Below are 14,037 nucleotides of genomic sequence, written 5' to 3'. Positions count from 1 at the left end.
TACCTTGACCTTGAAACTAAAGCCAAGGTCAGCCAATGAGATGCTAGAATTTGAGCCATAACTAAATTTGCGTGCAGACAATAGTGATAACCAGCTCTTTGATTGGCAGGGCTCTTCGTAGCTCGCTTACAATCATAAAATCCATTTTGAGAGTTTCACGACAGCCATTTTGTAGAAAAATAAAAAAGCAAAAAAAATTTAAGGAAGAATTTTCTTTTTTCTGTGAAACCCAGTCACCTGTATGACTCACAAGCACGTGACTAATTGTGCACGTGACGAACATAGAAGCTTCCTTCTGGCTTTTAAATTTAGTTTTTCTCTGAACAGCTAGCGACACTGATTTCAATCAATTGATTTGGTTCTCTATACAAGTAGGTCATATATATCACTGATACGCCGTTTAGTGTAGCGAATCACAGAGCAGTTTTCGTATGGCTGTGAAAGCGTCGGTGCCGTAAGCGTGCCTTACCGCGATCATGATATTTTCTAGAATTTTCATTTTTTGGCGGATTTGTTTCCTCGCGCAATGTGATTGGTCTGGCAATGCAGTAACATTTGTGTGGCCGTGTCCACGCCGTATTCATGCCGTGTTTCGGATATTTGATTAGATGGAACGTAAATTCTCGCGTAATGTGATTGGTCAGGCGCAAGCCTCATCGTATCACGACAGTTTTCGTACCGTGAGCTTTTTACAGTCATGCGAAAACTGCTCTAATAGACGCTATCGAATTACTAGTCCAGCATTCATTTTGGTTAATTATCATGAAAATCTATGGCTCATTTACATTTACTAAGATCTACTTACCTAAGATTAGTGTTGGCCAACTCTCCATTCTCGTATTCAAACCTTTGAGGAATATTTGGTGGAGGAACAGAATAGTTTCACTAGTGAAAAAAAAAAAAAAAAAAAAAAAGAAAAAGAAAAGCAAAAGTAATCGGTAAGAAAAAATCTCCGTTAGGCAATAGGGAGAATTTTTGTTCGTGTTTTACGTTTTTCAAAATTATTATCCAAATAACGCTACTTTTTGAGGGACTAGAGAATGTGGCAAGCTGTTTATTTAATACTTAACTGGATAATTTAGATTTTTGGGCTTAAGGGGCTAAATAGTGCTAAAGCATGGTTGTAGCAATGTTGTGGCATGACAAAGCAGGCTGTTTTAGATTTTTTAACTGGTTAATTTGAGTTAAAGGGGCTAAAGAATGGGGCTAAGGAATGGAGCTAAAGAATGGGGCTAAAGAATGGGGCTAAAGAGTGAGGCTAAAGAATGGGGCTAGGAGTGTTGTTTTAGGTTGTTTAACTAGTAAGTTTAGTTTCCAAATAGCGCCACTTTTTAGGGGCAAAAGGGGCTAAGGATAAGGCTAAGCCTATTTATTTCGGTTATTTAACTAGCTGATTTAGTTTCCAAAAAGCGTCACTTTTAGGGGGCGAAAGGGGCTAAAGAATGCGGCTAAGCATGATTGTTTAAGTGGTTTTAAAATGTAGTATGCAAATAGCGCCAATTTCTTGGGGCAAAAGGCGCTAATGAATGGGGCAATGCATTAGATTTACTACATTTACTTTTTAATTTGGGAATTACAATAGCACCACGTTCTTGGGGCGAAGAAGCTTAGGTATTTATTTAAACTATTTAATTTGCTTATTCGCTAAGTGAGATATTTAAGAAATACCTATTTAGAAATATCGAGTTTACTTCTTCGTGTGATATCGGAGGTCTTTTCGAACTGGCAGCCATTTTGAACGGCCGATAGAAACAAGAGACCAACGTCGACAAGTTCTCTAAATATTCCTCTTCAGTCTCGACCAATTGGAAGCAGATCGAGTTCCGTTTGCGCATGCTCTCTGCGTGCGGAGACCGGATGTAGTCTTGTACGATGCTGTGCCATCGTCTACGGCAGAGCCAGCCACGAATAAGGCTTTGAACCTAGTTAACAATTAATTTATGATGACGTTTATTTATTTTAGATTTATCCATCGTTGGTTTATTTCAACATAATTTATGATATTTTTAAAAATAAATGTTGGATTAATTGTCACGTCTAACCAAAAAGAATGGGATCCCTGCATTTAAGTGTGACGTCACTCGTATGGAAAACGACTTCCGGGTCCAAGACGAAAAGCAGTTCCATAAAGATTTGTCTTAACTTTTTTTAATGACAAGATTTGTTGTCCTAAGTTTTTGTTGTTTCAGGTGAGAAATTTTTTTTTGCTTTATTTTAGCGCTTAATGTGAGCAGTTGCACCCGGAAATACGTCACAACTTAAAAGTTCTTACGAATATCTTTAGAATCGAATAATTTAACAGTGACTTTAGACTAGAGTTATTCTTCGATTTCACGTTAATTTATCGCGGCCATTATGGTGCCATTTAACGAAAAACTTTTCTTATTAGCATCTATTGTTAATGACACCCCAAAACAGCATCGTGTTCTTTGTCTTTTCACTCTCTTGGGAATGCTTGCGGCCTTCCCCCCCCCCCCCCCCCCCCCGCCCTCCCTCCCCCCCACGTATTCATGAATATCATAATTCACGTCCCCCCGTATTCATGCATGTCATGATTCACGTCCCCCCGTATTCATGCATATCAGGATTCACGTCCCCCCGTATTCGTGCACATCATGGTTTACGTCCCCCTCCCCCCCCGTAATAGTGCACATCAGGATTCACGTCCCCCCGTATTCGTGCACATCAGGATTCACGTCCCCCCGTATTCATGCATATCAGGATTCACGTCCCCCCGTATTCGTGCACATCATGATTTACGTCCCCCTCCCCCCCGTAATAGTGCACATCAGGATTCACGTCCCCCCGTATTCGTGAACATCAGGATTCACGTCCCCCCGTATTCGTGCACATCAGGATTCACGTCCCCCCGTATTCGTGCGCATCAGGATTCACGTCCCCCCGTATTCGTGCACATCAGGATTCACGTCCCCCCGTATTCGTGCACATCAGGATTCACGTCCCCCTGTATTCGTGCGCATCAGGATTCACGTCCCCCCGTATTCGTGCACATCAGGATTCACGTCCCCCCGTATTTGTGCACATCAGGATTCACGTCCCCCCGTATTCGTGCGCATCAGGATTCACGTCCCCCCGTATTCGTGCGCATCAGGATTCACGTCCCCCCGTATTCGTGCGCATCAGGATTCACGTCCCCCCGTATTCGTGCGCATCAGGATTCACGACCCCCCGTATTCGTGCGCATCAGGATTCACATCCCCCCGTATTCGTGCGCATCAGGATTCACGTCCCCCCGTATTCGTGCGCATCAGGATTCACGTCCTGAGTTTACCTTTTTAATACTTTTTATTTCTTCGCTTTCTTCTTCTTGGGTTCCATCAGCTTTCTTTTGACGCAATGTTGAGATCTGAGAAGAAAAGATATTGGATAGTTTGCAATCGTTCTCAAGAGAATAAAATAGAAAAAGACATGGGGCCATGTTGGTTGACATAACAAAAGACACTGCAATGAAAAATTTCCCCACACAGATTTACTTTTTTGGGGGTGCATGTGACGTCATCGTCGGTGGATGACTTCAACAGAAGATTTGGTCTAAGTGGTTTTTCAGTTTTGTTACATTAGCCAACATTGCGACCATGTCCTTTTATGATCATAGGAAGAGATGCACGCCATCTAGCGAACAATCCCCTAGCACCCCTTTCTGTCCATGTACGCCTGCGTCAAAATGCGCAAAACCAACTCTTTAGTTTCTGGTTAATGTTTTTTTTTACGCTTGGTGAAATCTGTCGTTCAAACCAACATGGCTGCAGCGTGAAATAGGCACTTAGCACTAGTTCACATGGCTACGCAGGCTAATAAAACAATAGAACGTGGCAGTAATACAATATATTCAATCTATTGTTTAACAATCCAAAGGGTCTTTTCGCCCATGTGAAAAGAGAGCTAACCGAAAAAAAAACCCATAATTGTTAAGAGAATAAGCCAGGTCATACTTTAAGAATCGTTTCAGTGCGCATGCAATTTTAACCCGAGTTCCTCACCTTCTTTTGTTTAAACCTTCTTTTGTCATTAATTAAACAAAAGAAAGTGAAAAAGTCATAAAAGAAAATACACATAGGTTGTAAAATTAAAGCAGTAAAAATACTTTCCTATCTTTTAGTATTTATAATATGAAATTTGGCTTTTCCCGCCATTTAAGAACATAAAAGATACCGACTGAATATTTTTGATTGACGGCAGCGAAAAATCAAATTTCAGCGTGCAACTCGCATCTACCGGTTCGTAGTCGAATATCGAAAACCGCAGTACTCCTTTGGAAGTAGCAAAATAATGCTTAGTTTGTGTGTAAAAGGAACTACAAAAAGTAGAATTTTGGTAGCAGTGGTTTCAATTCGTAAATAAGGGTCGAAAATGAAGAGTTCTTACCTCATTTCTAAGTATGGCAATGATTTCTGCTTGATCGTCACACTGTTGCATTAGCTGCCATTTTGCAGTCTTCTCGCTTTCCATTACTTGAACCAAATGGTTGTACTTCTCGTCTAGCTCATTCATCATGGACTTGACCTCTGAAAAACTAAAAAAATGCATTGAAAAACTCAATAAATATCCAATAATTCATTGACAACTGTTAACCTAAATATTTCTCCGGATTCTTTCGTAGGCAATGCGCATGCTACCGTACGCTGACCACCAAAAACAAGTCCACATTCAACAGCACATGTTTAGAAGAAAAAGGTAAGCTTTTTTTACTTAGTTACTAGAAAACTACTCCAGTTTCGAGTTCTTCGTTACTCAGGGTTTGCCTCAATTTTGTGTAGGAGGAACACAGCAATAATACAAAAATGGCGTCTTTTCTAGATCTGGTGCAATGTTTTTCCATTTCAGACCATGTGTCATTCCCTTGAGGATAAGATTCTTTTAATGTTTTGAGTTAAATGTACATAAGACTACACAAGAGTGACTAGTACATACCCAGAGGAATAAAACTCAAGGGAATGACACGTGAAGGAATACAGAAAACCCTAAAAATATGTGTGTGTTGGGTGAGGGGCCGGTGCGCGGGCTTAAATTTGAAACTAAGCATATAAGACTGGCCAATCCCTCCCTTCATACAACTAAAAATATCAGTAACTTGTGCATGTTCATCTTGTGGTAATTTGATAATTAGAATATTTTTCATTCATTCAAGAGACCTTTTTGGAATTTGCTTGAGTGAACACGAAACAATGGTTTAGGTTGGTGTTGATAAAATACAGTAAATGTATTGAAAGCATTGTTTAATTAGTCCTTCCCTGCTAGCAGAATCTCTCTTCTCCTTCTCTCCCTTCTTTCAGGCAGGGAAGAAGGAGACTCTGCCGATGTAGAGCGTTTCCTTTGATACACTGCCGTCCACAATCATGGACAAACAAAACCAGTTTCAAAACCGGTTTTTAACTGATTACATGTAGTGCGCATTAGCAAATGTAACCCATCATGGCGCCAAACATTGTTTGACGAGAGCGGCTGTCAAAATCATGACAGCGTTGCCAAGTTACGCCACGCATGCTCAACAGAAATAACATCCTACATCGGCAGAGTCTATTTTTCTCTCTCAACCAAAACAAAAGGAAAATAGGCTCTGCTAGCAGGGAAAATTAGTCCATACTTAAGCAAATTAGTTCAGGAAAGTTCTATAATTTTTGATATCTCTGCATCTTCTCTTAATATTTTCTCTCAATTCAGTCACTATTTTTATTCATTTAAAGATTTTATTGATCCTTCCCATTTTTCATTCATGGACACTTGCATTATGGCATCATTTACTAACCTACCAAAATCTCTTTAACAGCTTTCTTTTGTTCAGTTTATTATTGCAGCAATTGGATTCCCAAATTGGAAATTTGTTGGGAATTTCCTTGAATTCCCAACGAATTCCCATCCAATTCTCAGAGAGAACGAAATTGGGAACATGGCACTGATTCCCAATTTTAGTTTGTTGGGAATTTTTTTTTTCTATTGGGTATAAGAAGGAAATTCTTGACAATAAGTCCCAACGTTGGTGTTCAAATTGGGAATTCAAGGAAATTCCCAACAATTCCCAATTTGGGAATCCAGTTTTTTTTCCTGTGAAATGGAGCAGCAGTTAGGCGGACTCGCGAAGCGCCGGCATTGCCAAAAATCACAAGTCGAAAAAACCCACCCCCCCCCCCTGGGGTTTTTGGAGGTCGGTAACCCGCGGAACAGGGGGTCTTGCGCGATCTGCCGGCAGCGCGAAAGGTGCCTAACTGCTGCTCTGTTGGGGTCGCAAATGGAGGGAAAGATATTTCATAAATATACGATGCATGAATGTAAGAAGTTCACCAATGACTTTTGCATAATTTGTCTAAGACCTAGAGTCGTCATGCCCAAGCCAGAACCCTTTTGGTGTTGTGGTAAAAAAATGCAGATAGAGGAGGATACGTCAGCACAGTGTTACGAGTGTGGTAAGAATATTCGTAACGCGGTGCCAAATGTTACCAAAGAACAGTATTACGCTAATGGAGGTCGTAAGAAAACGCCATATAAGAGGTTGAAATACTTCCGAGACTGGATGAGTCATATCCAAGGCTTACGTCCGGTATATTTAGACACGCGGGAGATTATGGACAATTTGGAAGAGCCAACCCCACAAAGTCTACGAAAGACATTGAAAAAATTAAAGCTAGGGAAATATTACAAAGCTATTCCCTATCTTTTGTCTGAAATTACCGGTAGGCGTATTCCTCATGTCCCAGATATGCAAAGGGCCGAGTGGATGTTTTGTCAGCTGGATAAGGATATTCCCTATTACCCTGATGTAATCTATGAAATATTCCAGCAAATGGACCCCAACCACCCGCTGTTAGAATGGATTCCGAGAAGATGAAATGTGCAGCCGAAATCCACCTACGCTTTTTTCAAAGCAAATGTCTACTGAGCGAGTTTTCTTTGTAGCTCCTCTTTTGCCTCCTGGTAGATCTTTTTGCGAGATTCCTCGGACAGATCTTTCACGATGGTTTTTTTATTGCCCGACTTTAATTCGCCGTATTTCTTTTCCTCCGCGAGGATCAAAGAAAACTCCGTGTCGTCTATGCGGCGGTCCCGCAGAGCTTGGGAGACTAAGTCGGCGATGGTGTTAGCCTTTGCTCTTGCTAGGGCTATGTGTGTGTCGTGCTTGGATATCTTACCGGACAATTGCTTCATAATACCTGTCGTAACAGCGGAAACGATGCCGCAGACGGCTCCAACGCTGGCCAAAGGAATGCCAATGACTATTCCAGGTCCGGTGAGTGAGGTAGCAACGCCGGTGCCTGTAAGAGCCACGGACATGGAGCCGGAAGTTATCGCGATTTTATGTAGTATGCTTCGCGCTCTAGCATACTTTTTCCTGACCTCCTCATAGTGTTTTGTCTGCCCCTCTAAGTAAGCCAGGATTAGATTTGCCTTATTCAAGCGGAAGTTCTCGGCGTTTAATTCGTTAGGTCCCTCCCTAGGTAAATCAGGATAAAGTGGAGGTGCTGATGGTATAACATCCATTATATATACTAATGTACGACGCCTTTGGGAATAACGTAGAGGAGCAGCCGCATCATGACAACAGGGATTATTGGAACTGGAGGGCCTTTAGGAAGATGTTTCCACATGCAGACCCTAGTAAGTTTGAAAGAAGACCCGACGGTATTTACTATAACGGCTCCAGAATGTACAGCAATGCGGACTTGAAACCTACGCTGGTGGGGCAAATAGACAATCAGCTGCAGCATTCCACGCCTACGGTATCTGTGCAGCATCCCACGGTAACGCCTAGGCCTAAACCCGTACAAGGTTGGTCAAAGGAATTATTGCTGGGTACCAGTACTTATCCAATACCCGCGGTGTCATTCGATAAACATCCAAGCCTGGACCTAACGTTGAACATGCGGATCTCTAACAACCATTCCTTTCCGTTAAAGGTGCGAGATATCTTCAAAAACGTGCCCATTAATCATACCACCGCTAAGGAATCTCATGAATGGTTAAGTGGTCCTAACATGCGTTATTGGCCGCAGCAGTTGAACTTTGCGGTTTGGTGTGCCACTGGCGGCTGTGGTGTAAGTGCAAACTTGATGAAGAATTCAATATTTATGTTTCATTTTCACTTCACGGTTAGAAGAATACTACATGAAATGGGGGTGGTTGCGCTGCCGGGAGATGCTGCGTTTTATCCTAGAGATAACAAATACAGCGTGCCGGCTTATAACAGACTTTGTAAGGAGTTTGGTGTTGTAGGGAAGGATTTCCGATGCACTACGGGCGCCAACAATGGTCTAGGACACGTTTGGGCTTATTGGGGGATTGGTGGGCACGAGCTAAGTGATAAGGAAGTTCATTCGCTGCAGTTGCGATGGAACACCGGGTATCATAAGGAAACTCACGACAGTAGCACCTTCTTTGAACCAAATGCTAAGACCACTAAGGAAGTCAGAGACGGACCTCTGTTCAAAGACGAGGGTGGTAAGTATGCAGGGGCTAACCCGCTGATTATCAAGATTACCAACGACGAGCAAACGAAGCAATATCTTAATTTCATACCCCCAGAAGGCAAAGGACTAACCAAAGCCGGCCTTGCCCGTTTGAACCGCAGCATAGAAGCTTACGTTTATTCTATCCTTGGAGCCCAAGTAAATACCCGATCAAGCATAGTGGGGAATACCGGCGCCGCAGAAGAGACGCGAGCCGAAGCCTTGATCTTATTCGAAAGTTCAATCTTGGAGGGCGACATTAGCAAGGGCGTACAGCGTTACCAACTAGCTATACAAAATTCTAAGGCAAGGTTGGACTATGCAGTAGCCCCGGGTTGTTGGTTAATGCCTAGTAATTTATCTATAAATACTGGCTCTGTAGTAGGATACAACAACAAACTTCAACGAGCTACTAAGGATATGAAGTTTGGGGTGAACGACGTGAACTCTGACACCATTAGGAGGCACTTAGTCGAACAGCCTAAAAAAGTGCACCAACCACCTAAAAAAGAACCATACCGAGCGCCTAAGAAAGAAGTATACCAAGCGCCTAAAAAAAAAGAGGAATATGACCATAACTTACTAAAAGCCGGCTTAGCAGCTGCAAGCATTGGTCTGAGCTATTATATATGGCGATGAACAACCCTTACGTAGCTGGAGTAGATTGTGCTTATACGACTTACACAGGCGAGAAAAAATACACCCAGAGCTCTTGGGTTGATGTCACGGGCATGTCCGTGAATTTGAACTACTCAGGGAAGAAATTAATCCTTTGTAGTATTTGCATTGGTACGAGCAGCCATGCCAACGTGGGCTTTAGGTTCCTGGATGAGAATGGCGTACTGCAGCCTATGAGAAATAAGACAAACAACAGGGAGCCTGTGCATTTCTCCGTAGAGCCCACCACAACCAGCGCCGAGAATCTTTCCGTTTGGACTTTCCACATGGTCGCCGATTGCCATGGGAAGGTAAAGCTGCAGATAAGAGTAGACGATACGGGAAAGGTTACGGTAAATAGCATAGAAAATCAAAGGGATACTATTTATAATCATAAGACCATTAGCACTCTTACGGTGATTAGTCTTTAAATATATGAACCCACACGCGAAGGAGGATTGGTTCCTTCATTACCTGGAGGAGAAGGACTACTTAGAACAGCAATGGTATGACACCGGGCTGTGGGTGAAGGTTGGGGGCCTGGGATTAATCATGTGTACTATTAGTATTTCGACGGCGTATTCGTGTAAAGCCGGGTTTAGGATTGTCGATGAGAATGACCATCCATTACTACCCTACAGAAAAAAAGATAATGATAGGAACCCAGTTCATTTCTCGTCGGAACCCCCACCACCGACTGTAGAAGACTTAACACCAGTAAGTTTTCACATGATAGTCAATTGCCAATATGCGAAGTTACAAGTTCTCCCCAACCGCGTTGCCTACCTTCGGATAAATGCCGCCACAGTAAAGGCGAACCCCCCGACTGATGCTGCCTGGAATCATAAGACCATTAGCACTATGACCGCCATACCGCTAGTTCCGCATTATCAAGGCGGTGCGAATACTATCTTTACTTATCCCCAGTCGAGAACGCCTCGGGCGACCGACGACGATAAGCCACCAGTAATACACGAGGATAAGATTAAGCCTTCATCTTCTTCAAGAGTACCACTCCAATAGCTACTACGAGGATCCAAATGTTATTCCCCACGAACTTTAACAGTTCTCCGCCGGCCCTAAGTGCCAAGGAAACAACCGAACCCAGCAGCCCAGGAAGACCGGCTGCCATCTTTTTCCCCAAGTCCGTCAGTCCATTGCCTAATTTCTTTACGCCCGCGCCCGTAGCCTTAAGCGCGGACAAGATCACGCCTACTACGCTCGAAATAGCAACCGCAAATGCCAGCGGAACGCCATATTTCACCAGAGCTCTTTTTATCTTTTCCTTGGTGGTAAGCCCCAGCTCCTTTTCCTTACCTTCTATTTGCGTTTGTAATTCCGCCAGTCTTTCCTGAAGGGTTTCTACTTCCTTTTGGGCTGCCTCCCTTTCTTCTTCAGGGCGAGTTTGATCTTCGATTATTACTCGCTGTCGATCTATTTCGTACTCCAAGTCTTCGACGGTCTGTCGAAGTTGCCGTATTTGTTCCTCCGCCACTGCCTTGTCCACCATCAATTGCCTTTCTCTGTCAACAGACTCCATTAATTCTTGTCCTAAGCGCTGTAGTTCCGTGTCTTTTCCCGCCGCTTCATTCAAAGCAGCCCTTAGCTGATTCCTTGCGTCGCTTTTTTCGTCCAACGCCTTAGAAAGTCTATTCCTAAAGTCTACGATTTCGTCGGCATGACTTTTAGTAGTTAGTTCATTTTGTTTAATGAATTCGTCTTCCAATTCTTCTATGCGTTCCTGCAATGCTTGGTTTTCCTCTTGGACGGCTTCGAAGCGACTAGTAAGACCGCCTTCTTCCTTGGTTACGTAGTCGAGTTGTCGCGCAAGGTCATCGATGGTTATGTTATTTTCCTGTATTTCATTCTTAAGTGCTTCCCTTTCAGCCCTTATTTTCTCTAAGTATCTCATTAAGCCTCCAGTCGCGTCGCTATCTTTTGGAAGTTCTTCAAGTTGTTTGCTTCTTTCCTCTTCGACGGCCTCTAATTGGTTGAGTTTTTCCTGGCGCTCCTCTTGCAGTCTGATTGCGGATCTGAGGGCATCTTTGTAGCCAGGGTTCGAAATACCTCTACGGAATGCCCTTTGAGCAGCTTCTGTTTCCTTTTCTGTCAAAGTGCTTAGCATCGTCAAGTTGGGCGCTCCCAGCGCATTTGTGACTCCTTTTGGAAGCTGGTTGTTAAGCAGGCTGGTATTTCTCCTTTGATACAGGTTGTGCCATTTTTCCCTACCCGATTCTCTAACTTGAACCTGCCCTTTGTCTCCTATTTGGAAGTCCAAAAGAGCCAGGTTTAGGCTTGGGTATCGCTCCCTTAGGTCCTCGATGAGGTCCGCTATTAAGTCCGACCGCACGCCAAGGGATTCCATTTGTAAGTATTCTGGAATGGGCGTGTGGGGGTTCTTAGACTTGAATTTATCTCTCAAAGAACGCATAGCATCGCGGGCCCTGACGCCATACTTGCTCAGCAATTTATCAAAAAGGCCTCGGGGGTCTACATTGTCATCAGGAAGTAAAGACTCGTATTCTTCGTCATTAATATCAACTTGACCTTCTTCGGTAAGGGGATCGAAATCCGTTCCTTCTACTTCCATTATATATGATAAGCTCAAAGTTAAATCCCAACGTATTACCTAAGCAGGTTGGCGGGCTGAAAGCAGAACGCACCTTTCATCGTGTCACCTTTACACCTTCTAGCGCAAAGCCTGGAGAAACGCTGTATGTGGGCGTTCCCCGCCTAACGGATAACCTAGTATTGGTTCCTGGCACCCTGGCGTTAAGGTTTGACCTAGCAATACAACCAAGCACCAAGGACAAGCGCTATACCGTCAATAATGTGGGTAGGAACCTCGTCTCTAAGATGAGAATCAAGTTTGCCGGGGAATCTCTCTTGGATTTGAATAGGTACGACCTGTACACCACGTACAAAGATTTATGGTTGACGGCCTTTGACCGTGCACAAAAGATAGAGCAGGGAATCGGAAGCGTTATCCTTCGTAAGCTTCGCAGCGACACCAACCCGGCGCCTACGGACTCCGGCGATGCGACCGCAGCAGCAGACGCAACAAGGGTAGTAACTGCGTACGGTACCAAATACGTTATCCCTTTGGACTTTGAAGTAATTACGAACCATGGCGTGTATTACCCCAGACAATTGGCAGAGTTGCAGTTTGAAGTAACCCTGGCGGACACTACGAACATTCTAGGAGGCATGGACAGCGCAATTAGCGGGACTGTTGATCCTTATTCTATCACTAATCTAGAATTACAGTACGAAACCGTGTACAGCGAAGATTTAGCCCGTAGCGCCGGCATGGAATACAGCTCCGGAAAGGCATTCCTTTACGACCACGTAGTGATGTATAAGACGTTCAGCTTCCTGGATAAGACGGATGAGGTTATCAACCAAAGCATTAACCTCCCCCGAAGAAGTCTCACGGGGCTGATGTTGGTGTTTGCCAAACCCTACGAAGCCGGTAAGCGCGACTCCGAAGCGTTCCACAACCCCAACATTACTAACGTCGGTGTGAATATCAACGGAGTCCCAAACAAGGTCTACTCGCAGGGGACGAAGCCCGCAGACGTGTACAGGGAGGCAAAGCGTAAGTTTGGCAACCAAATTAGCCCTGAGGAATTCTTTAAGGACAAGTATGCGCTGTGGATTGATATGCGCACCATTAACGACGAAGACCTACATGGCCAGGGTTTACGTCTAGTAAATACGCAGGATGGCATAACATTGGAGATCAAGCGCACCAAGAACGCCAGTGCCGGCGACAGCGATAGGATAAACTGCTACGTCTTCGTCGTGTCTGACGCGCAACTGAGCGTGGAAATGAACCAACTTAAAAGTGTTGCATATTAAGGTTAAAATATTCCTTAGATATACATGCTGCAAATATTTGAAAACAACGGTACGAAACTGCAATGCATAGTGCAAGGCGAAACTTTGTACTTCAAAGCGAAGGAGGTGGCTTTGGCGTTGGGCTATGAGCGCCCTAGAGATGCAATTAAGGATCACGTCTCTGATAAATACAAGAAAAGGTTGGATGAGCTAAGGGGGGCTCCAAATCACCGCTCCCTTGCTAACGCACAGCCACATTCCGTGTTTATATCCGAACCTGGTTTGTACGAACTGACATTTAGCTCCAAACTACCCAAAGCTGTGGAGTTTCGTGATTGGGTCTTTGAGGAAGTCCTACCCGCGCTGCGTAAGACGGGTAAATATGCAATAGACAAGCGCTTTGACGGTCCAAACAAGTTGGTATTCAAAATAGAAAATGAGTTCGACCTGCATAAAAAGGTGGTGGACTACATCCGCAAGTTTTACCCCCAAATGCTCATAGCCCCTGGTCTAGGTGAACTGCAGGATTCGGACGGCAAACGTATAAAGTGCTGGCAGAAAGGATATCAACGCGGTCAACCCGACTTAATGATCTTGAACGCGCACACACATTACTGTGGATTCTGCATAGAGCTAAAGACCCCGAAAGGCAATGGCAGGTTATCTGAGGATCAGCAACTACTCTTACAGAGGTATGAAGAAAACGGCTATAAGGTGCTCGTAAGCAGCGACTACGATGTCATTTGCAGGGAGATCACTGCATATGCTGAACACCTACGAATTCCCTGCAGGTGGTGTTGTAAGGGCTTTAAAACCTCGGAGACTTTGGCAACACACTTAAAGATATTTCATAGAATATATGGACAAGGATAAATTTAACGAGTTAAAGTTTATACAAACGCACTGGCGCGATTTGCAGGTGGGGGGAAATCTACGAGATAAAGAATTATGTGGTCTTTGAAGACTTGGACCGCCTGCGTTTGGTCTTAAAGAATAAAAAAAGAACATACACCCTTTGGGCGCCCGATAGGATAAGGTACGCCATCGAAGGGCAGGATGTTACCCATGTTATGAGCCATGG

General features: G+C 43.8%; 1 protein-coding gene across 1 annotated transcript in view; it reads right to left on the bottom strand.

Annotated features, from left to right (window-relative positions):
- Positions 1-14,037, bottom strand: part of LOC116293877 (ras-specific guanine nucleotide-releasing factor 1) — a 71,532-nt gene that overhangs the window by 42,584 nt on the left and 14,911 nt on the right. The window contains exons 3-6 of the mRNA XM_089037962.1: positions 4,387-4,534; positions 3,293-3,367; positions 1,669-1,922; positions 806-885 (exon numbers count right to left, since the gene is read on the bottom strand). Coding sequence (XP_088894088.1) covers positions 806-885; positions 1,669-1,922; positions 3,293-3,367; positions 4,387-4,534 — 557 coding nt within the window. The remainder of the gene's footprint in view (positions 1-805; positions 886-1,668; positions 1,923-3,292; positions 3,368-4,386; positions 4,535-14,037) is intronic.

The sequence above is a fragment of the Actinia tenebrosa genome, unplaced genomic scaffold (assembly GCF_029948245.1).
Source record: "Actinia tenebrosa isolate PJP-AT-01 unplaced genomic scaffold, QUT_ActTen_1.0 PGA_scaffold5__44_contigs__length_20552954, whole genome shotgun sequence".
Taxonomy (NCBI): Eukaryota; Metazoa; Cnidaria; class Anthozoa; order Actiniaria; family Actiniidae; genus Actinia; species Actinia tenebrosa.
This window is presented reverse-complemented; position numbering and strand designations above follow the sequence as displayed.